General features: G+C 39.7%; 1 protein-coding gene across 3 annotated transcripts in view; it reads right to left on the reverse strand.

Moving 5' to 3' along the window:
* Window positions 1–1205: 1205 nt before the first annotated feature.
* Window positions 1206–23938, reverse strand: part of RXYLT1 (ribitol xylosyltransferase 1) — a 26765-nt gene continuing 4032 nt past the window's right edge. Inside the window, exons 3-6 of one of the 3 annotated variants that reach the window (XM_040491528.1) lie at window positions 21763–21865; window positions 7246–7560; window positions 4605–4775; window positions 1206–1635 (exon numbers count right to left, since the gene is read on the reverse strand). In XM_040491528.1, coding sequence (XP_040347462.1) covers window positions 1218–1635; window positions 4605–4775; window positions 7246–7560; window positions 21763–21865 — 1007 coding nt within the window. In that variant the 3' untranslated portion in view covers window positions 1206–1217. Of the gene's footprint in view, window positions 1636–4604; window positions 4776–7245; window positions 7561–10016; window positions 10063–21762; window positions 21866–23938 lie in introns of those variants that run through there. The other 2 variants (XM_040491530.1, XM_040491529.1) reach the window with 2 other exon arrangements.

Here is a 23938-nt window from a genome sequence, read left to right on the forward strand (position 1 = left end):
CCAGACCTGGCGATATGGACACCCCTGTGCGAATTCCAGGTCTAACAAAGTGTGGGGGAAATTTAGACTTGTTGACTATCTAGGGCCATTCATATAATGAGGAGACAAAAATCTCCTGGAAGGGAACAATGACGTAAATCCCCTCATTTCATGGGAGTTAAGCCATACGATTCCTGAGAGAATAAAAAGCGAGGTGTAGTAACAGACTGACCTCAAGATTGCTTGTATCCATTCAGGAGCCCAAGGACCTGAAGATATAAGACTATTCACACAGGCCTTACAGAGCCACTGCTCTCAGGCTATCAGCCAGGCTTCATGTGCAGCGCTCCCCTCTGGGGGGCTAGTTTTACTCTGTACTTCAAGGACAACTTCTGTCCAGTTTAGGCACTAATTTTCTGGCTCTGTTTCCAGTATATGTTTTCTATGAATTATGACCAAATTGTACATCCAGGCACCTACTTCGACACAATCCAACAAAACTTGAGTAATCTGAAGATATAACTCTGTAAGATTTTTTTAAACTTTTTTTTTTAATGTTTATTTATTTTTCAGAGAGAGAGAGAGAGAGAGAGAGAGAGAGAGAGAATGAGTGGGCAAGGGGTAGAGAGGGAGTCACAGAATCCGAAGCAGGCTCCAGGCTCTGAGCTGTCAGCACAGACCCCGACGCAGAGCTTGGACTCATGAATCACGAGATTATGACCTGAGCTGAAGTTGTGTGCTTAACTGACTATGCTACCCAGGCGCCTCTCATATTTAAAATTTAACCTATGAGGTACCATGATCTTCATTTTACATTGAAAGGAACTGAGACTGACAACACTCAGATGGCTTGCTCAAGGTCCCCAGGTAGTAGGTGCAAAGTCAAGGTTTTAACCTAGATTTTGTCTGACTCCAAAGCCGTCTTTCTACCACACAATGCTGTGTCCCTAGGATGGGTTTAAATGGGTGAGAAGAGCCGATAAATGTTAAATCACCGACTTTGTAAAAGCGAGTTTGAGTAACATTTAATTTCATTTTCGGGAGTGGCCTACTATGGAAGCGCTTGGTCAACATTACAGACATAATCTGTGGTCTACAAGTGTATCTCAAAGGACATTTATATGCACACACACACACACACACACACAAATACCACCCCCACCCCCCACCCCCCCCCACCCCCCCGGCTAGACATGATTTAAAAAAATCGGATCTTTGGTCAAAAAGATAATTCAGAGTTACCCTTTATTATTCATTAAAAATGAACTTTCTAAAATATTAGTAAATCTCATTTTTAGCTCTGTTTTGAAGTGCTGATACCAGTGAAGTAACATTTTTCTTCTCTGAATCTTTTCTTGTAAAATTAGAGTTTTCTCTTTCTCTAAAATAGCAGGAAGTTCGTTCCAGTTCTTAATAAAGATAAAGGGAGCGTCCATGGACTTGAGTAGCTGCAGAGGAGCATTACGGTTAACAGACGTATTTCCACAGCTGCCAGCTGTCATTATGTCTTCTACCACAGGAACAGAGCCATAGGAGCAAGCCTCGTATATTCTGTAACATTCTGTGTTTACTCCTACTGGGCACAATGTGAGGTCACTCTGAAGCAAAGCATCTTGATAATTCTTAAGGCTTTCATTTGTTTCCTGAGGCTGCCACCTAAACAAATCAGAAAAGCAACTGTAGTTTTCACTTTACTAAAGCAAGTCTTTTGTGAAAGCAAACGTCAGTTGTAAGAAATGGTAAACACATTTTAGAGATGACGGGCAGAAGAAATAGATAAAATCTTGCCCAAATAGATTTATTGAAAATATTTAAGAATGTGAAAAGTTTACAGCTGGTCATGTTTAAAATCTAGTAGTCACCTTGAAATTTCTGAATGAATGTGTATCCCGCCAATATTTTCTGTGTGCCAGGTCTCCTTTCCTTACCTCCCCCTCCAAAATTCTGCCTTTATGGAGCTCATATTCTAGGTCTAGTGGTGGAAATGGATAGTAATCAAGTCAGGTCAGTATCTTACTTAGGTGTTAATTACGTACTATGAAGAAAAATAAAGCAGAGAAGTGAGGAGTGAGTTTCTGAGCCAGCAGCGTTGCAGATTTAAATGGGTAATCAGGGAGCATCTCATCTCAGGGGCCTCTGAGCACAGAGCTAGAGGTGAGGCAGCAAACCACGCAGATGTTGAAGGGGTGAATCTAGTGAAGTGCAAGCATAAAAGCCATGGGACAGTGTGTGCCTGGCAAGTTCAAGGACCAGCAAGGAGGCCAGGGCGGCTGAAGCAGAGTGACTGAGGGGGAGAGGTGTAGAAGATGAAGTCAGAGCATCCCATCAAGCAGGGTTGTGGTCAGGGGTGGCTGACCTGACCCATGTTTTATCAGAATTAATCCGGCCCTTGTGGTGAGAACAGACTGTCCAGGGGCAAGGGTAGAAGCTGAGAGACCTGTCAGAAAGCTAGACCTTCTCTCCTGACTGCTCCCATCTTCTCAGTGAAATAAGCAATAGGGTCAGAATAGGTGACTGGGAAGGGAGAAGGTACGAAACAGTCTTGTGGGAAAGGTGGAGAATACACAGACAAGGGAAATGTATGACTGCAGGGCACTTGAGAGTCAAGGTCATGTATTTAAAGCTAGGTCTACCGACACAATTCTGTGTGTGTGTGTGTGTGTGTGTGTGTGTGTGCACACACGTTGTGTGTGTTTGGCTGCCTGGTACAGGTATAGAGCAGATAGGAGAGCTGGATTTAACCAGTTAGGGTCTGCTCCATTAGGGAACTAGGGAGTTGAATGTATACCGGTCATAGTTGACTATGAAATTTAAGTGGGGAAAAGAAGAAAGCAGAGATGAGGTGAGCAAAGGACAATGAAAAGGTAGCAGGAACAATGAATTATAAATCTCAGCCAAATTGCTGGAGTCAAATATCTACAGGGAGCGAGAGGGAATAACAGAAAATGGTGGTTACAGAGAGAGATGCTGGGACTTGAGATCACAGAGAAGACACAGTTTGTGCTATGACAAGGTCTAAGAAACGACCATGACACCGAATGGCCAAACCAAACGGAGAACCGGATCACTGGATAAAGGGGGTAAGAAAAAGCTGATGGAAGGGCCATGTGTATAGATTGGGCATCACCAAGAGTTATGTCAGAGTGACATCAGAGAGAGTGGGAGTGTGCCAGAACTAAACTCTTCAGAGACTGAAGGAGATAAACCCCAGGATCAGTAAATGATTTCAAAGAGGAAGAGCATTGAAAGGTTTTCTCTGCGGGCCTGATATTTAAAATGGGAGATTTTAGGGAGGAAAAAAGGGAGAATGGTCTGGAGGCAGCAATGAGAAGCAAGAAGGACACCCACTCCACCTCCTGGCTCAATGCTATGAGAGGAATTACAAGAAGAATTCTATTCCTACAATAAACTCTGATATTCTCCACCGCCTTCACTCATTCCTTTCCTGGTATGCTGTCCCTTGCGGCTCTTTACATCTGCGCTCTCTCTGCCTGCACTACCCTTCTCCTAAATAGACATGGGAGCCACCCCCTTCCCGCCCCGCCCCTTCTTCAGGTCCATGTTTGCATGTAATCTTCACACTAGAGCTTTCTTTGGCCATTCTAGAACATCCGATGCTCTACTCCTGATTCCCAGTCCTTGCTACCTCTCCCCTCTGCTCAACTCGTTTTATACAGCATTTATCATCTTCTGACACACAATATATTTTACTGGTTTGTCTCTTCCAACAAACATGTGAGTTCTAGGGGGGCATGGACTTCTCACTGTTTTGTCCACTGCTGTATCCTTCATGGCTAAGATAGTTTCTGGCATACAGCAGTTGCTTGAAAAATATTTGTTGACTGAATGGATATAGCATGGTTACACTAACAGTAGAATTGGGAGTTATGCTTTCAAAAAGAGAGTATCTATTTATTACAATAAATATATTTCTAGATCTGGAAGGACATTTTTTAGGCCATTCTTCTCTGATTACACACAAAACCGCATTTATTTAAAAACAAAATGAATAATTCCAAAGTTCCTTCCTTCACTCCATGAACATGTGTTTCATGACTACCATGTAAATGATGGAAGAAAGTTAACCTATTAAATTCATCCATCCATCCATCCATCCATCCATTCATCCATCCATCCATCCATCCACCATCCATCCACTCCCCATTTATCCTTGGCCTACTTTGTGTAGGATCCTATGTTGGATCTGGAGATTCAAAGAATAGCATGTCCTGTCCTCCTGTCCTCAGGGTGGTGTCAGGTTCTGATGATGAGAGGAGCACTTCATGCCAGTCTTGGAACACTGAATCTGGTCTGCTGAATATCTCAGGGATGAACCCAAGACCTTACTGGCACTCATAATGAATGTCTTGTGTGTCAGGTCTAGCTAACAGATACTGTTGCGGAATCTTAAAAATTGACATCTGCATAGGACAGTTACTAGTATTCCTCTTCAGGATGGATGATAGAAACCCAGTTTCTACACAGCTTTAACTACCAATATCTCTTCTGCAGGAAGACTGGTATGAATGAAGTTAACAAAGTCTCCTTGGAAACCTGTGCTGCTACATACAGCAACTCTCAGATTTGAGAACAAAGTGGGTGAATCAAGTAAACGTAGAACTTACTGTTCTCTTGCTGAAACCCAACAAAGCTTAGCATTCCCATCTTGTTTCAAAATGTTTATTAGTGCTTGTCTGGATGAATTTTCATAAATGGTTCCTAAGAAATTACATAAGTAGGGCCTTTCATTATGCAGCATTGACCAGCTTGCCTCCACCACAGGAAAATTCCTGTATCTACAAAAATAAGTACATAGGAGTTAACAACGTATGACGATCAGATTGGCAAATTATCATAACCTAACATCTTAGGTAGCATGAGGGTGCAGAGAGAACAGATTTCAAATATGATCTTCTAAACTCCAAACTGTAATTTTCCAAGCTTACTTGGGAAAAGTCCCTTAATCTACTGACTTAAGAAAATAACCTCACATTGGAGTGTGGGACTCTTGATCTTGGGGTTGCAGGTTCAAGCCCCATGCTGGGTATAAGAGATTAAAAATAAAATCTTAAAAAAAATTTAAAAAGAAAATACCCTCACGCTGGCACCTTTTACAAAATTGACATAGAGATTAAGCGCATGAAGTGCTTTTGTTTTTTATATTCCTCAACTTCCATACGCTTGTAGTTATAAGGAAGGTTGAAATACCTTCAGAGTATAAATAATCTACATTCATAATGATCATGATTTAATGACTATTTTAGTTATATTTTTTGTCTAATTTTTATTATTTTGAGAGAGAGAGCAAGCGAGCGAGCGCTGGGTAGGGGCGGAGAGAGAGGAAGAGAAAATCCTAAGCAGGCTCTGTGCTGTCAGTGCAGAGCCTGATGCGGGCTCAATCTCACCAACTGCAAGATCACAACCTGTGCGAAGTCGGTCGCTTAACTGACTGAGCCACCCAGGTGTCCCTTAATTACTGTTTTAGCCAGGTGATGGAAAGATTACAGAACACATACTGCTGTAGCAAAGAGCTCCAACTCCAAAGGCTTTTAAAGTAGATTACAAAGACAAACAAATGAAAAAACCTTGCAGCCATGCAGGAGAGGCCTGTTGCAATCAGCCCATTCTTATGGGCATTTGGAATAGACACCAAATTGTGCACCTGCGCTACAACCTTACCATATTGCCATTTTGGGCCAGTTCACATTTTGTTGTGGAGACTGTTCTCTACATTGTAGGATATTTCACACCATTACTGGCCTCTGTCCACTAGATACCACTGTCACCTCCCCCTTCCACTTGTAACAAGTCAAAATATCTCCAGACATTGCCAAATGTTTCCTGGGGGGCAAAGGTGCATCGGGTTGGAAGTCACTGATCTATAAAAAAGTATTGGCCTAGTCCAACAATAACAGAATTACAAAGAGTTTCCATTCAATGTACGGAAACCGTATGAATAGCCCATGTAGTGTTACTGCAAAAGGGTAATTTTGTTTCAAAGCATTTTGTAAGTATGAGCTCTACTCAAGGGATAGATTTTTCAAAGGGTCTTACACCCGGCTATACTTAATATAAATCTTTTGGTCTGGTTCTACCACAAACTTACTAAGTTGAAATACTGCAGCATGGGCCAGGAAATAGGTCTTGTGAATATGCTTATCTGATGATATTTGTGTAGCCAACCAAGTAGCAGTTTAAGGTCACATTTGGTAACAAGTGATAGTAATGAACAATGAGTATCTAATTCAAAACGCATGTTGGTGAGATTTCTCCTAATTCATCCGTTTGACAAGTATTTATTGTCTACTCTGTGCAGCCTTGGTTGGTTCCAGGCTCTGCTGGTAGTGTGAACAAGAGACAAATCCCCTGCTCTTAGGAAGTTTATGCAGCAGTGCTTGATCTAAGTTTAACTTACCTTAAAGTCAACTTGATTAAAAGCCCTCTATTAACAGAAAGATAAAAAATAAGCTTTCCATTTTATAAAGACTGTATAGACATCTTCAGAAGCCTTAGTTAGCTATTACTTAATTAGCCCCTCTTATTATAGAAGAAATTTGTGCCAGTTCAAGCAGTCTCGGTGGCAGATCTGAGCATATTATGATCTTCTCAAACCCTCAAGATACCATATGCTCCTGATTTCATATTGTTTGTCAAGTAAAATTTTGTTTGTTTTTACTATAAATTATATAGATTCTGTAAGTTGTTTTAAGAAGGCCTGCCGTTCTCTGTTAAACAATTCACCGTCTCTCTTTTTTTTTTTTAATTTGAGAGAGAGCAAGAACGTGTGAACTGGGGAGAGGGGGAGATGAGCACAGGGAGAGGGAGGGAGAGAATCTTAAGCAGGTTCTACACACACAGCATGGAGCCCGACATGGGGCTTGATCCCATGCCCCTGGGATCATGTCCTGAGCAGAAATCAACAGTCAGACACTCAACCAACTGAGCCACCCAGGTGCCCCAGTTAAACATCTCTTTAGGGCACTACTGATAAACTTGAAAATTCATCCTATACATTTGGAGTTTTTAAACACAAAAAACCCCTAATAACTTATATGCTCTCCTTGTAACATGCTAAAATACTCTAAAAAACATTATTATTATTACTGAAGCCTGGGACCAAACCAGATTTTTTTCCCATGGAAAAGATTGTACATGGCTTCCCAGATGATTCCAGAACTATGTTTATTACAAATTTAAAGCACCGTTTTCCTGATTCAGAAATTCAGGTCTTAGGGTCTAGAAATATGTAATAATATTTGTACTTACGTTGCCACTCCTAAAGGCCACTGAAAGATATCCATGTCGTTAATCCAGGGGCTGTCATATATTATGAAAAGCAGCTCCACAAAGCCTCCATTTCTTTTGAGGAACTGGCTTATCCATTCATTATGACAATGTTCGTTTCCAAGCAACACAACAGCAAGATGCTGGAGTTTCTGAGTTTGCACTAAATTTTGTGCATAAAGTAACCACTGGGTGGCATAAAAGACCTTCGCTTTTTCTCTTCCATTTAGGATGAGTACCACATTATTCACATCAACAGGAAAATACCCTGGGACTACAGCTGGGCCAGTGATGAAGCTGTTAAAAACAAACAACAAAACAAAAACAAGAGACAAAAAAAAACAAAACAAACAAAAAAAACCAAAATAGAACAAAAGTATTTGATGTCAGAAGTTTTATTTTTTTAACTATTTTTTGTTTTTACTTTAGACAGAGATGCATGTGTGTGTGTTTGTGTGTGTGTGCATGTGCCCATGAGTGGGGGAGGCAGCAGAGGGGGAGGGAAAGAGGGAGGGAGGGAGGGAGAGAGAGAGAGAGAGAGAGAGAGAGGGAGAGAATATCCAAAGCAGGCTCCATGCACCGTGTGGGGCCCGACATGGGACTCATTACCATGACTCTGGGATCATGACCTGCTCCGAAATCAAGAGTTGGCTGCTCCATCAACTGAGCCACCCAAGTGCCCCGATATCAGAAGTTTTAAATCATTTTACATAAAATCTACAATGAGATGTAATCTACATTCTTTCTAGAAACATAATTTCTCTAATACAAGTTTCTTTGAACATGTTTGAATGATAGAGCATGGCTGTCGATTGGTTGTACGCAGATCAATCGCATATGATAATCAGAAATGTGGTGGCTTTGGGGGTGCCTGCCTGGCTCAGTCAGTAGAACATGCAACTCTTGATCTCAGGGTCATGAGTTCAAGCCCCACAGGAATGGAGCCTACTTAAAAAAAAAGACAAAAAAAGAAAATAAAATGTGGCGGCTTTGTTGTTTTTAACCACATTCAAAACAAGCGCTGGCTAGAGTTTGAGGCGTTAAGCAAAGAAACACAGTTGAACAGTATGAAACTCCGTGTAGTTTACATTGGAAAGGTGTTTAGGCCAGTAGTTCCCATCCTCTTTAGGGTGTGAGTTGCCATTATGCCTTTATCTGAATGAACTGTAAGTGATGAACTGACAAACGGATGCTGGTGTAAACACCCATGGAGGTTAAGTCTCGAAAACACAAGGTTAAGGGAAAAAGCAAGGTGCAGAATACCCACAGAATATGATAATTGTGTGCAAATTTGAAAGTATAGTACAAAAATTATGCTTAAATTTTATAAGTATAAATATAAAAATCTGAATGGGAGGATACACACCAAATTCATTACAATGGTTGCTTCGGAGCAGGAAGACAAAAGAAATGGGAACAGTACAAAGAAAGCTTCCCTTTTACTGGGAATATTTAATTCTTTTAAGAGGGAAGTTAAATATCTAAAGCAAATGGGAATTTTTTAGTTCTGGGTGATGGGTAAATGAGAATGGGCTCCTTAGCGTAATAAAAAAGTAATAAAAGGAACAGACATGTTCATAACTTACATTTTTATATTATGTGCTCCTTTAGAACAACCAACAACACTGAATTATTTTATTTTTTAGATTATTTATTTTTTTAAAGGATGTGTCTGCTGTGTGTTTTGTTTTTGTTTTTAGTTTTCAAGCTCCACACGCTAGGTGTGGAGCCCAATGCAGGGCTTGAATTCACAACCCTGAGATCAAGATGGGAGTTGAGATTAAGAGTTAGATACTTAACTGACTGAGACACCCAAGTGCCCTTGCCTCTAAATTATTTTAACCTAAGTGTGAAATATAAAAAATAGCTTTAAGCTATGTTAAAATTAGTCACATTGGTCCTGGATTCTTTATAACCTGCTAAACCATATAACCTGCTAGAGTCTTTATTTTTAAAAAGATTTTATTTTTTATTTTATTTTTTCCATTTGAGGGGGTAATTTATTTAAATTTTAATTAATTAACATACAGTGTAATATTGGTTTCAGGAGTAGAATTCAGTGATTCATCACTTACATACAATACCTGGTGATCATCACAAGTGCCCTCCTTAATAACCATCCCCCATCTAGCCCATCTCCCACCTCCCTCCCTCCATCAGCCCTCAGTTTGTTCTCTATCGTTAAGAGTCTCTCGTGGTTTGTTTCCCTCTCTTTTTTCCCCCCTTTCCATGTGTTCATCTGTTTTTTTTCCTTAAATTCCACGAGTGAAATCATATGGTATTTGTCTTTCTCTGACTTATTTTATTTAGTATAATACATTCTAGCTCCATCCATGTTGCAAACGGCAAGACTTCATTTTTTTTTGATGGCCATGATATATATATACATATATACCACATCCTCTTTATCCATTCATCAGTTGATGGACATTTGGGCTCTCTCCATAGTTTGGCTATTGTTGATAATGCTGCTATAAACATTGGGGTGCAAGTGCCCCCGAATATGATTTTTTGTATCCTTTGAGTAAATACTGAATATTGCTGTACTGTAGGGTAGTTCTATTTTTGTTTTTTTGAGGAACCTCCATACTCTTCTCCAGAGTGGCTGCACCAGTTTGCATTCCCACCAACAGTTTAAGAAGGTTCCCCTTTCTTGGTATCCTTGCCAACACCTGTTGTTTCTTATGTTGCTAACGTTAGCCATTCTGACAGGTGTGAGGTGATATCTCATCATGATTTTGATTTGTATTTACCTAATGATGAGTGATGTTGAGCATCTTTTCATGTGTCTGTTGGCCATCTGGATGTCTTCTTTGTTAAAGTATCTGTTCATGTTCTGCCCATTTCTTGACTGGGTTGTTTTATTTTATTCTATTTTATTAAAAAATTTTTAAATGTTTATTTTTGAGAGAGAGAGAGAGAGAGACAGAGTGTGAGCTGGGGAAGGGGCAGAGAGAGGGAGACACAGAATCTGAAGCAGGCTCCAGGCTCTGAGCTGCCAGCACAGAGCCCGATGCGGAGCTCAAACCTACGAACTGTGAGATCATGACCTGAGTTGAAGCCGGTAGCTTCACTGACTGAGCCATCCAGGTGCCCCTATCTTATTTTTAAAAAGGTTTTATTTTTAAGTAATCTCTACACTCAACATGGGGCTCAAACTTACAACCCTGAGATCAATAGTCACATGCTCTACTGACTGAGCCAGTCAGGCTCCCCATAACCTGATAGAGTCTTTAGTACAAATATGCTGAAATCCTGCTTTTATTGCTTACTATTGTTGGACAAAAAACCTAACGTTTATTAAATGCCTTTTATACAGATGATAGGCATTTTGCATAGGTTGTCATTTAGCCTTTATCAACTCCGCAGCACATTAATCCCCACTTTGCATTTGGGAAATCAGGCTTAAGTTACACAACTTGTAATGGCAACACTGAGTTGTAAGTTAAGACCTATCTACTTCAGAGGTTGTTTCCTTGGCACTATGGTTAATAAATACTAGAGTTAGTAGATAATATTAAAAACCCAAGACCTAAATATATATTTTGTTTGTGTGTATGTATACTGTGTGGATTCTATGACTTTATTACACAATGACAGTAACCTACGAGAATGAGAACTGTGTTTTGTTTGTGTTGGACAGTACCTAGCATTGAGATGGCCAATGATTCAATGATTCTTTAGCAATTTAAGAGAATCTGCAAAATCTGAGAGGTAGAGAATACTTTAGGGATCATGATAATAGTTATGACAGGGTTAAAAATTTATTATTGGTAGTATATGAACAATTAATTTCTCCTTTAGATTTATAGGGAGGCCTAATTCCTAGAGCACATGAGGTCTTCCAGTCTTGCTTTCCTACCCTAGGTCAGTTTTACAAAGGAAGAAAAGGAAATTTTGAGAAAGGTTACATGACTTATATAAAGCTAGTAACACTAGATAGGCAATGGTATAGATGGGCCTCAAACTTAGTTATCTGACATTTAAGTACATATATATCATGTGCCCAAACTATTTTAAAGAATGTCACACAGACTTCTGCACTATTTTTTTAAAAAGACATAAAACATTTTACTAAGGATAGTATTGAACTTATCTAATAATATTTCATTTCAATTTCTAACTAGATAAGACTGTGTCTAAAAATGTTTTTATCAGGATAATTTATAATAAGATTATCTAACAATACCAGGAGCCTTTATGCCCTGAGAGATAATATCTTTACCTGTCATTGCTCATCCTTGATATAACTGCTTTAAAGTATTATTTATAAGTTACAGGGGTGCCTGGGTGGCTTAGTTGATTAAATGTCCAACTTCAGCTCAGGTCATGATCTCATGACTCATGGGTTCGAGCCCCCCTCAGGCTCTGTGCTGACAGCTCAGAGCCTGGAGCCTGTTTTGAATTCTGTGTCTCCCTCTGTCTCTGCCCCTCCCTCACTCACGCTCTGTCTCTCTCTTTCTTAAAAATAAACGTTAAAAAAAAAAAGCAATAGCGTTGTTTAAAAGCACAATAAAATAAGTAAATTCAGTATTCAAATTTTGCAAGTTCATTTGTTTTTAAAATTACATCTTTCTTTTTTAAGATAGGTTTATAATTAAAAAAATCATTTATTAGTTTGGTTATTAATAACCAAACGGTTATTGCAATAACTTGGAAAATTCAAAAGATGTTTCCATCACTCATAATTCTGTGCCCATAATTCCAAAAACAGGGTTAGACAGCATTTTGTCATGTCTACTTCCAGTTTTTTTCTATTTATAGTATTATGTAATTAAAACTGAAGTACAGATATAATACTGTTTCCTGCTGTTTCGCAGATTAATAACATACACTGAGTGAAAGCTCCATGACCAATATTGTATAAAGTGCTTTACAACCATTACCCTTTATCCTTACAATCCACTGTTTCTGACTAAATTAGTTCCACTGCCCACGTGTAATCTCATTCTCCTGTACACCCTTAAATCACAAACTTATCTGCCTCTCTGCCTTTGTTCATTACTTACATTTCCTGGAAGACATTTCCACCTTTACCTTCCTCTTCTGATTCTCCTTTAATGTAAACTACCATAGCAATTTTATTCTGTATCACTTAATATAGCATTTAATATGTATTCTCATGTTAGTGTTTATTGAACTATAAAACACTGTGCAAGTGTTTTATCTATTACAATGTTATATAAAGAAATAAATATATATCAATTGAAAAATGCTTTATACCTCAAAGCCATAACCTGCAAATAATACTTAAAAAAATTTTTTTTTAATGTTTACTTACTTGTGAGAGAGAAAAAGAGAGACAAAATGTGAGCGGGGGTGGGTTAAAGAGTGAGGGAGACAGACTCCAAACCAGGCTCCAGGCTTTGAGCTGTCAGCACAGAGCCCAACAGGGGCCTTGAACCTATGAGCCATGAGATCATGACCTGAGCTAAAGTTGGGCGCTTAACTGGCTGAGCCACCCAGGCGCCCCAATGCTGTTGCTTTATTAACTACCAGCAGGACTGGCCTGCAAAAGGGTGGTGGATGCTCTGGGCCCAGGGTATGTGTAGGATGTGAGGAGGAGGTGAAGATTGAGGCTTCTTTGAAGGAAAGGGGGTGGTCTGAAGTCAGGCCCGAGAACCCCTTGGATTTACTTCTAGAAATGGGTGGACCTTGCAAAGGAGTCATGACAAGCTACGGCCAGGCTGCCAATAAAGTTAACACATTCTTGGAGATTTAGCTGCCCATCAGAGTTGAGGTCCAGTTTCTTCATCGTGAGGTCAAGGACACCAGGGTCCTCTGAGTACTTTGTGAAGGCAGCCAGTTCTGTATTCAGAAAGCTCAGGGACTCTGTCTTGGAGAGTGTGCAGTTGTTAATAAGCTCCTTTCCAGCATACTTCTGGAAAACAAGAGACTCGATACACCACTCAGTCCCTGTAAGGCTGGACATCTTTTGTCTTGTCTGTGGGGAGCCAACGCAGAGGCGGTGACACTGGCACTGCCACAAGTTGATTTTTTTTATCTTCAAGTGATCTCTACACCCAACATGGGGCTCGAACGCAGAACCCTGAGATCAAGAGTCGCACGCTCTTCAGACTGAGCCAGCGAGGTGCCCCCGGGTGCTGACTATTTTAAACAAGTTAAAAACCTTAAGCCAAACAGAAACAGATAAAGATAGAAGACATTTTATAATTTAGCCAGAAAAGGTAAACTATATTTACCTATCTTATAAAAATTTCAGTAACTCATAATGTTTTGGGCCTTTCTATCACAAAGGTCTCCAATAACTAGAAATATGTCATATCTGTATAGGAAGAAACCAAAAGATAACTTTGTACAGTATTAACTTAGCAACTTAGCTGGACATTGCAAAACTTTTGTTCATATGTCATTAATTTGGGAGCTTATGGTAAGTGTTTTAGTACCGGGTTTTAGTTGTAAGTTAAAATAAAATAGTACAGTAAGCCATGCTCAAATGTCACTTTCATGTGAAAGGAATACTTCTAATTTTATTGACTCACATAAACTAATGAAATGAGGTCTGATTCACTTGGGGCTCATTGGACTAGTCTTGGAATCTCCACCGCTCTCTTTTGCAGAGTGCTCTTATGTTCCAGCAGCAGGAACGTGGCTCTCATGCTCTGACTAATCGGCTTTCCAGACCTCGAGGTCATGTTTAGGTAATGGTGTGAGCCACAGGGTCAATGATGGGGAGCTGAGGTATAAATTTGAGGTTCCTAAGCTTTCCTCATTCCCAGCACCTTCAGTGTTTCAGTAAATTTTTTTAGCCAAAAGAAATGAGTAATGGTTCAGTATGGTAAGTCATTGAGTCCAGGGGTGCCTGGGTGGCTCGGCTGGTTAAGCATCTGACTTTAGATTTTGGCTCAGGTCATGATTTCATGGTTCCTGGGATGGAGCCCCACATTGGGCTCTGCACTGACAGTGAGGAGCCTGCTTAGGATTCTCTCTCTCCCTCTCCCTCTGTCCCTCCCCTTCTTTCTCTCTCTCTCTCTAATAAATACACTTAAAAAAGTCATTAAATCCAAACTACTTAGTATTTTTGTCCTAACTGCCCAAAAGTCACTGAGAAAAATAACAGGCACACACTGAAAGAAAAAAACTCCTATTTCATTCTTAACGAACCACAAATACCTTATAATGAGATGGATGTGTGCACCTGTTGAGGACTACACACCTTTGCAAACTTTTGAGTCAGAGTGGACACTGCCACTATCACTCCCTGTCCCACAGTGATTTTTGCACAGTACTTGAATTTTAGCACAGCAACCATGGAAAACCCAGCTCCACAAAGATATGACATCGCTGAAATAAATGTAGGGGGATATAATGTTGAGACTGTGAATTACTTCGAGCCAGTAGTTTGCATGGTGTCTGACAGATATGAAGTATAACAGTATTTCCCACAAATATTTAAAATATTTTGTGGTGCTGGGGTGCCTGGCTGGCTCAGTCGGTGGAGCATGTGACTCTTGATCTCTGGGTTGTGAGTTTGAGCCCCATGTTGGGTGTTGAGATTATTTAAAAATAAAATCTTTAAAAATATATATTTTATGGTGCCCCAGGGTGCCTCAGTACACAGTCTTGGAAACACAGACCTGGGTAAAGAAACTTCAGGGGTAAAAGAAAAATCCTAGAAGATTCAAATAGTTTTGTGTGTGTTGGGAGGTGTGTAAGTCAAATTGCTGTGGGTTGAGAGCGAATGAGAAGTCAGGAATTGGGCATAGTGAATGCAGACGCTCTTGAAAGTTCGGATGAGAAGGTGGGAAAGCAATAGTGAGTGAAAGATTAAAGACGAAGGAGAGAGCAAGGTCTGGGAAGCAGCAGAAGGGAAGCACATGTGGAGGGAATTAACCTTGAACCAGGAAGTCTCAGAGCTAGGGAAAGACATAAGGTCAGGTGAGGGGTCAGATGGAGATCAGAAGGTGAACGTTGGAGAATATAACCATGGATCCACTCAATTTTCTTGAGGAAATGGGAAGCAGGGTTGTCTGTTGAGAAACAGGGAGTCAAGCAGGTGCTGTGCAGTGAGCTGGAGAGGAGTGGACAGACCTGCTCCTATTCCTGTATTTGCTATTTTGATCGCACACCAGCTATCCTGTCATGCAGGCCAGAAACGAGGGGGTTGTCAGATTTGCTTCTTGCTCTCATCCTCACATCTAATAATCCCTAAATTCTGATAGTTGGGCCCCAAAATATTTCTCAAACTTGTCCCTGGCTCCAACTGCGCCAGCATATTCTTATTTCACCCCTTACTTATATATCTGTTGGACTGTTGGATACATATAGTCTCCTAACTGATCTGCCTGCACCCAGCTGTCTCCTTCAAATCATTTTTCCACATGGCTACTAGAGAAATCTACACCAAAAACATACACGACAATACCACTATCTTGTCTAATCATCTTCAGTTGCTTTCACTGCCCAAGAATAAAGTTCAAGAGTCTTAACGTGGCACACATGAGGTCCACGGTGATCTGCCCCTTGCCCTGCACTCCCAATCTCAGGCACCCCACGCCATCATGATGCCCCAGGGGTTCTGAATGGTCTACAATTCCATGACCAAAATGGCTATTTATCAGTTTTTAGTCTCTGATGTTGCCTCTGTGGGAATATAATCTCTCCTCTCACTGCTTTGCTAAATCCTACTAATCTCTGAAGACTCAGCTCAGCAGTCACCTCCTCTGGGAGGTCTTTCTTGATAGGCATCATACCCCCAACTCTACAACTCTACTTAGACTGGGTTAGTTGCCTTCTTCTGTATTTCCCTACCTACTAACACGATAGAGTATTCACATCCTTATCAATATGCTTTATATGGGGTATGGAAATTATTTATGTATTTGTTTCAACCACTAGTCTGTGAACTCCCTGCGGCCAGAGAAAAGTATTTTGTTCACTTTGAAATCCTTAGAGCCTAGTATGAACAAGTAGTATAGGCTTCGGTAGATGCTGGATGAATAAGCATAATTCTCTCTCAGGGAGTTATTTGCCCTACCAATTTATTTAAATTCTCTTGCTGCATGTAAAGTATGAATCAAGTTACAAAAGTTCAATTTAATCATAACTTTCCAGCTATATATTTATTATATAAAGTAGGTCTTATTTATGAGATATTATCATATATTCATGCGTGATGAAATGTACTTTTCATTTTCTAAGGTTATTAGCCAAGCAACAATCATAAAATTCCATTAACTGAAGAATAAGCATATTTCAAGAGCTCATACACAGAATTTTTAGAACAGTGATTTACTCTTGTGCATTTCTTAGCATATATTTAATAGTCAGGACTTATAATTTCCAATATTTTTTCTCTTCTCCTTGGCTTAGTTAAAATATCTCCTCCCAGCAAGTACTTTCAACATGTAGAAAGGCTAGAGAAATCATTCAAATTTTGAGTTTTAAGCTGAGTATGAACCGAATATATTTTTTAGAATCCAATGTAATTATTATTGTTTCATTTTTTCTAAATTCAACAAGTACTACTGAACTAACACTACATACACACCACTATGATATTAATAGAATTATAGATAAGATTACTAATTTGCCAGCTATGAGTCTGGCAAATGCCAGAATAAGTAAAAAATTAAGTAAAATAAGTAAATAAGATACGAATCAGTGCAGGGGTCCCTGGGTTGTTCAGTCAGCTAAGTGACTGAGCGTTGGTTTCAGCTCAAGTCATGATCTCACGGTTTGTGACCCTGAGCCCCGTGTCAGACTCTGTGCTGATGGTGCAGAGCCTGCTTGGGATTCTCTCTCTTCTACTCTGTCTCTCTCAAAATAAATAAATAAACTTAAAAGAATAGTAAGTGCTGGGGCACCTGGGTGGCTCAGTTGGTTTAACTTTCAACTCTTGATTTCGGCTCAGGTCATGATCCCAGGGTCGTGGGATTGAGTCCCGTGTCAGGCTCCATGCTGGAGCCTGCCTGGGATTCTCTCTCTCTCCCTCTGCCCCTCACTCCCACTCTCTCTAAAACAAAAACAAAAACAAAAACAAAAACAAAAACAAAAACAAAAACAAAAACAAAAACAAAAACAAAAACAAAAACGTGCACAAGATGCGGTGCCTGGCTCAGTCAGTGGAGCACGTGACTCTTGATCTCCTGGTTGTGAGTTTGAGCCCCACACTAGGTGGAGAGATTACTTAAAAAATAAAATCTTAGAAAAAAAAAAAAGAATACACAAGCTATACTGTCCACACGTCTCTTAGGCACTGAATTTTATATCAATTTTGATTAACAAACAGTTTTTAAAATTTTGGTTTTACGAACTAGGTATACTGAATTCATGAGCGGCCTTTACATTTGAATAGCTGCTGCAATTCACCCTGCTTTTGTGGTCGGCATTACCATCATGACTCCACACCTTGCCAATTCAACGTCTGTGATGGAATAGTCCGACTCTCATTCTCGCATGGCTAGAGTGGGAGAATGCGAATTATGAAAGATTAACTACATTGTCTTTGTTTACCAGTGAGAATGTTATCTGAAACCCTCACTGATCTATGGTCCAGTGTTTGACTTAAAGGTAAGTCCCAGTAACCATTAAAATTACGTATAAAAGCTTTCACTTGGGGCGCCTGGGTGGCGCAGTCGGTTAAGCGTCCGACCTCGGCCAGGTCACGATCTCGCGGTCCGTGAGTTCGAGCCCCGCATCGGGCTCTGGGCTGATGGCTCGGAGCCTGGAGCCTGTTTCTGATTCTGTGTCTCCCTCTCTCTCTGCCCCTCCCCCGTTCATGCTCTGTCTCTCTCTGTCCCGAAAATAAATAAAAAACGTTGAAAAAAAAATTAAAAAAAAAAAAAAGCTTTCACTTAACGTAGATGGTAGCTACACTTGTGGTGAGCACAGCAAAACATACAGAGTTGTTGAATCACAATGTGGTACACCTGAAACTAAGGTAACACTGTGTGCCGACCATACTAAAAAAAAAATTGAATCATATACTTAAAATGGGTGAATTTTTAAAAAATCTTATTTTTTATTTTTGTAAAAAAAATTTTTTTTTAGTGTTTATTTATTTTTGAGGGAGAGATACAGAGTGCAAGTGGGGAGGGGCAGAGAGAGAGAGAGGGAGACACAGAATCTGAAGCAGGCTCCAGGCTCTGAGCTCTCAGCACAGAGCCCAACACAGCACTTGAACTCACAAACTGTGAGATCATGACCTGAGCTGAAGTTGGATGATTAACCGACTGAGCCACCCAGGCATCCCTAAATCTTATTTATTTTTTTAGAAACCTCTATGCTCAACATGTGACTCAAACTCGACTCTGAGATCAAGAGTTCCACACTCCTCTGACTTAGCCAGTCAGGTGCCCCCAAATGGGTGAATTTTATGAAATACAAATTAAAACTTAGTAGTTTTAAAAATCCTCTTTTAAAAGAAGGTTTCATTCATTGTGATGAGTAGTGAGCTCCCTAACTTCTTATACTAGTAATATCTAGAAATTCTAAAAATAGAATCAGGCATATTTATTCTATCATGATCTTTAGAAATAAGTTCAACTTTTTCTTTTTTTCCCCCAACTTTTCCTTTCCTTTCTCTTTCCTTTTCTTTCTTTTCAACGATGCTTCATGTCCAGTGCAGAGCCCCAAAGTGGGGCTTGAACTCACGACCCTGACGTCAAGATCTGAGCTGAGATCAAGAGTCGGACGCTTAACCAACGGAGTCACCCAGGCTCTCCATTTTTTTCAACTTTTTCCTAAGTAGCAGATGCTCATTGAAAATACCATAATTGAGCCCTGATGACAATAAATTAAGTAATTTAGCATCTAACTTTCATTTTATCAAATGGATAGTCATTTATATATCTTATATAATGCCTGCACATGGATATTATAGGGTCTTGAATGCAGTCTTTTAAGGATGAGCAAAGGCCATGATGAACAGAGGTAAGATTCCTCCTAAGAAATTAAAAATGAAGTTGCCTCATGAAACTAAACTGTAAATCAATCTATGATAGCTATGAGTAGAGACAGGCAAAGTTTCTTCAAGAGACAGATTGAGTCCCAGGCTGGCTTGTAACCTATTGAAGGTATTAATATAAAGAATGTATCAATAAGGTTTTTGTGAGGGAACATGAAGGTGAGATAATATTCAATACTGGAAACACAGAGAAGGAACTGAAAGGTAGGGAGATGTTGCAGTACCTATTTAAGTAATAGTAAAAATAATAAAACTAGTAACAACACAAGACTTCTTTAGTGATTACTATGTGCCAGATACTGTTCTAAGCACTCTATACCTGTTAATGTTTAAGCTTCAAAATAATCCTGTGAAATAGAAACTATTATTTGCCATATTTTAAATTTATGGAAATCCAGGCAGAGAGGTTAAGAGATTTACCCAAGTTCAGACAGCTAATAAGAGATAAAGCGGGGGCACCTGGGTGGCTCAGTTAAGCAGCTGACTCTTGATTTTGGCTCAGGTCATAATCCCAGTCATGGGATCGAGCCTTGTCAGGCTCTGTGCTGATAGTACGGAGCCTGCTTGGGATTCTCCCTCTCCGTCTCTATCTGCCTCTGCCCTGCTAGCATGCTCTCTCTCTCTCAAAACAAGTAAATAAACACTAAAAAATAAAGAGGTAAAGCTGGAATTTGAACTCAGATATTTTGGCGGCAGTACATGCTCTTTTTTCTTTAATTTTGTTTTGTTTTGTTTCAGAGAGAGAGAGAGAGAGAGAGAGAGAGAGAGAGAGCGAGCGCGCACAAGTGGGGGTGAGGCAGAGAGACAGAAGAGAGACAGAATTCCAGGCAGTCTCTGCCCCACAGACACCGCGGTGGGGTGGGGGTGGGGGGTGTTGCTCAAACTCACAAACTGAACTGAAATCAGAGTTGGATGCTTAACAGACTGAGCGAACCAGGCGCCCCCGCAGCGTGCAGCATTTCATCAGGCTGACTCAAAAATTCAGTTTACCATAAGTGTATTCATATCCTGAGCACAGACCACATGTGTTACTGATTCATGGTGAACAGAGTCATTTCTTCCCTCTGAAACAGAGACCTGTAGTACTACATGTAGTTAAACCCCATATCTTGATTCCATAATTAATCAAACAACCCTCATATAAATTGGGTATTACTTATAGTCCGTCTTTACTTTTCAAGAACGACTACTTTGAAAAGATACATGACATGAAATTGTTTTCCAAGTGTGTATAAAGTCAACAGAGAATGAAAGGAGCAGTGAAAATGCAAATGAAATTGAGATTAACCATAGCTTTTCTTCTTGATTTCTGTGGGAAATAAACGGAATGCTAATACAAACCTGAATCTTTGGTTGACATTTTATCCCCCTAATAGTACAATTTTTATATGGAATAAGCATTTAAAAGTAATTATTTTTATTTTTTATTTCAATAAGAAAGCAAAATCTAATAGAAAATAGCACTCTTTCATATAGCAAAATTATCACATTTTTCCTAAATAAAACAATCTTAATTCTACCTGTTTAAAAATCTTTAGGGGGTGCTTGGGTGGCTCATTGGTTATGGGTCTGACTCTTGGTTTCAGCTCAGGTCACGATCTCACAGTTCATGGGTTTGAACCCTGTGTTGGGCTCCACGTTGACAGTATGGGGCCTGTTTGAGATTCTCTCTCTCTCCTTCTCTCTCTGCCCCTCCGCCACTCATGCTCCCACTCTCTCTCTCTCTCAAAATAAATAAATAAACTTAAAAAAAATCTTTAGAAAATATGGAATCATAGATAAAAATTTTATGCAATCTAAAAAAAGATTTCTTAGTATTTCATTAAAATGGTAATCTATACAAATTAAATCATGATAGAACTCATATATAAATACATTTTTATAAAATTTTCAAAGCTCATAACAACAGCTTTGATACTACTTGAGCATTATAAAAATTTTTTTTTAATGTTTATTTATTTTTGAGAGAGAGAGACACACACACACACACACACACCCAGAGGTAAGCAGGGGAGGGGCAGAGAGAGAGGGAGAGACAGAATCCAAAGCAGGCTCCAGGCTCTGAGCTGTCAGCACAGAGCTGGACATGGGGCTCAAACTCATAAACCATGAGATCATGACCTGAGCTGAAGTCAGATGCTTAACCGACTGAGCTACTCAGGCACGCCCACTAATTGAGTATTATAAAAATATGTGAACATGACTATTATATGAAAAGAGAAAAATGAGAATATTTTTAAGTTTACATATTATTCCTTCAAGATATGGAATGTTAAATGCTTATCAACAATCAAATGTTACAAAATTTGGAGCATGAGCTTTCCCATATAATCAGCAATGTTTCAATAAAAATGAAACAGAAAATTTTAAAAAGGAAGTATTTTGTAAAATGTTCAGATAAGCTGTAACTACAAATATATAGTCATGAGTTTACTTCTCTATTCTTCACAACAAGTTGAAGTGCAAAAACTGTCTCTAAATATATTTTCCTCTTATTTTATTTTTCTTCTAGTATTTACATAAAACATTGCACAGAAATACAACAAAGGTTAATGTTGCACAGTTAATACCTGTAATATGTTCTTCCGACAACTGAATTTCCTTCTCTCCACTGAGCAGTCACATCAGTGGGATCAAGTAAGCCTTCAAAAATATGCTCCCAGAGATACAAACCTGGTAATTAAAAAAAAACAAAAACAAACCCATTTACTGTCTGGTTTAGTCTGGTGTGTGAGATGAGTTTATGCTCTGCTCATTTACATAATTTGAGCAAGAAACCAGATTTTATTCCTCTTTGGTCCCTTCGTAGGCAGTTCTACCAAGCAATAGCCCAAAATCATCAATATGGCAGTTAATGTGTGAGAGACAGAATTCAGAGGTTGACAGTGTGACATGTGGCAAAATGTGGGTTATAATGAGGACAATAATCTTCTTACTCTAAATTTGAGAAACCCCTAATTGTCACTGGACTTTTACTACCTGCTTTATCCTGAAATGTGTTATAATATAAGTTACTATATGATTAGAACGGTTTCTAGTTTCTGTATCATAACAAACTAGGGGGATTCACGATTTTGTGCCAAACACAACCAGAGAGGCTCAGGTATGCATGTATACAGTCACTACATCCAGGAGATAGTAACCCCTCCTCACTGGAACACACATCCCTCACCACATGATGCCCTCTGCAGACAAATGCCATTGTACCATTCTCCTTACGGCAGCCCCTGGTATTTTACCATGATCTCACCTGAATGGAAGCTCTGAGAGGAGAGGAAAGCGGTGGCACACAATGAAGTAACCTGGGAGCCCTGTTTTACTTACACTGACAGATGTGTAAGTATGCCCCGGGGAACTAGAGGACACACACAAAATAACCGTGTTTCAATACCTAGCCAATCAGATACAGCTTTCCAAAAGTGGTAGCCAAATAATGCCTCCCTGTCCACCCAGTATGTCCTAAGATGTGATCTCTAGAATCTATGTATATGTTATCTTACATGGCAAAAGAGACTTTCTATATGAGATTAAGGATGCTGAGGCAGGGAGATCATCCCGGGTTATTTGGATGGGCCCTATATAGCAAAGGGTCCTCACAAACAGGAGGCAAGAGTGTCAGAGGAAGGGAAGGAGGTCTGAAAATGGAAGTAGAGGTCAGAGTGATACGGAGCCATGAGCCAAGGAATTTGGGTAACCTCAAGAAGCTGCAAAAGTCAAGGAAACAGATCCTCCTCGAAAGCCTCTAAGAGGAATACAGCCTTGTGGACACATTGTAGTCTTCTACCCTCAAAAATGAAAGATTTTAAGTTTACGGTGACTATAGTTAATAATACTGTTTTGTATATTTGAAAGTCTCCAAGAGAGTAGATCTTAGAAGTTCTCATCACAAGAAAAAGAAAGTACACGTACGTGTGATGATGGATACTAACTAGACTTATGTTGATAACTTCACAATATGTAAATATATCAAATCATTATGTCGTACACCTGAAACTAATATAATGTTAAATGTCAATTATTTCTTAATTTAAAAAAAATGAGAAATTTGTGTTGTATAAGCCACTCAATTTTTGGTAACTGGTTATGGCAGCTATAGGAAACCACAGATTATGATACCTGGGAATGGAATGCTACTATAACAAATACTTAAAAATCTGGAAGTGGTTTGGAATTGGGTAATAGGGAGAGGCTGGAAGAATTCTGAGGAGCAGGACTTAAAAATGCCTAGATGAGAAGGGTGCCTGGATGGCTCAGTTAAGCATCCAATTCTTGATTTCATCTCAGGTCATGATTTCATGGCTTGTGAGTTCAAGTCCCACGTTAGGCTCTGTGCTGACAGCGTGGAGCCTGCTTGGGATTCTGTCTCCTTTCTCTGCCTCTTCCCTGCCTGTGCACTCTCTCTCAAATAATAAATTAAAAAAAAATGGCTAGGTAAAATTGCCTTGGACAGGTTATAGGTAGAAGTATGGGTGTTAGTGACTCAGCTAGTAGAACTCACATGAAAAAGTATAGTAGAAAAGAACCCCTATGTTGGTTTTTATAAATATCTGAGCAGACTGTTGGTAGAAATATGCATGTTAAAAGTGCTGCTGCTGGGGCGCCTGGGTGGCGCAGTCGGTTAAGCGTCCGACTTCAGCCAGGTCACGATCTCGCGGCCCGTGGGTTCGAGCCCCGCATCAGGCTCTGGGCTGATGGCTCGGAGCCTGGAGCCTGTTTCCAATTCTGTGTCTCCCTCTCTCTCTGCCC

This window comes from Herpailurus yagouaroundi, unplaced genomic scaffold, assembly GCF_014898765.1.
Source record: "Herpailurus yagouaroundi ecotype Mexico unplaced genomic scaffold, PumYag 182, whole genome shotgun sequence".
NCBI lineage: Eukaryota > Metazoa > Chordata > Mammalia > Carnivora > Felidae > Herpailurus > Herpailurus yagouaroundi.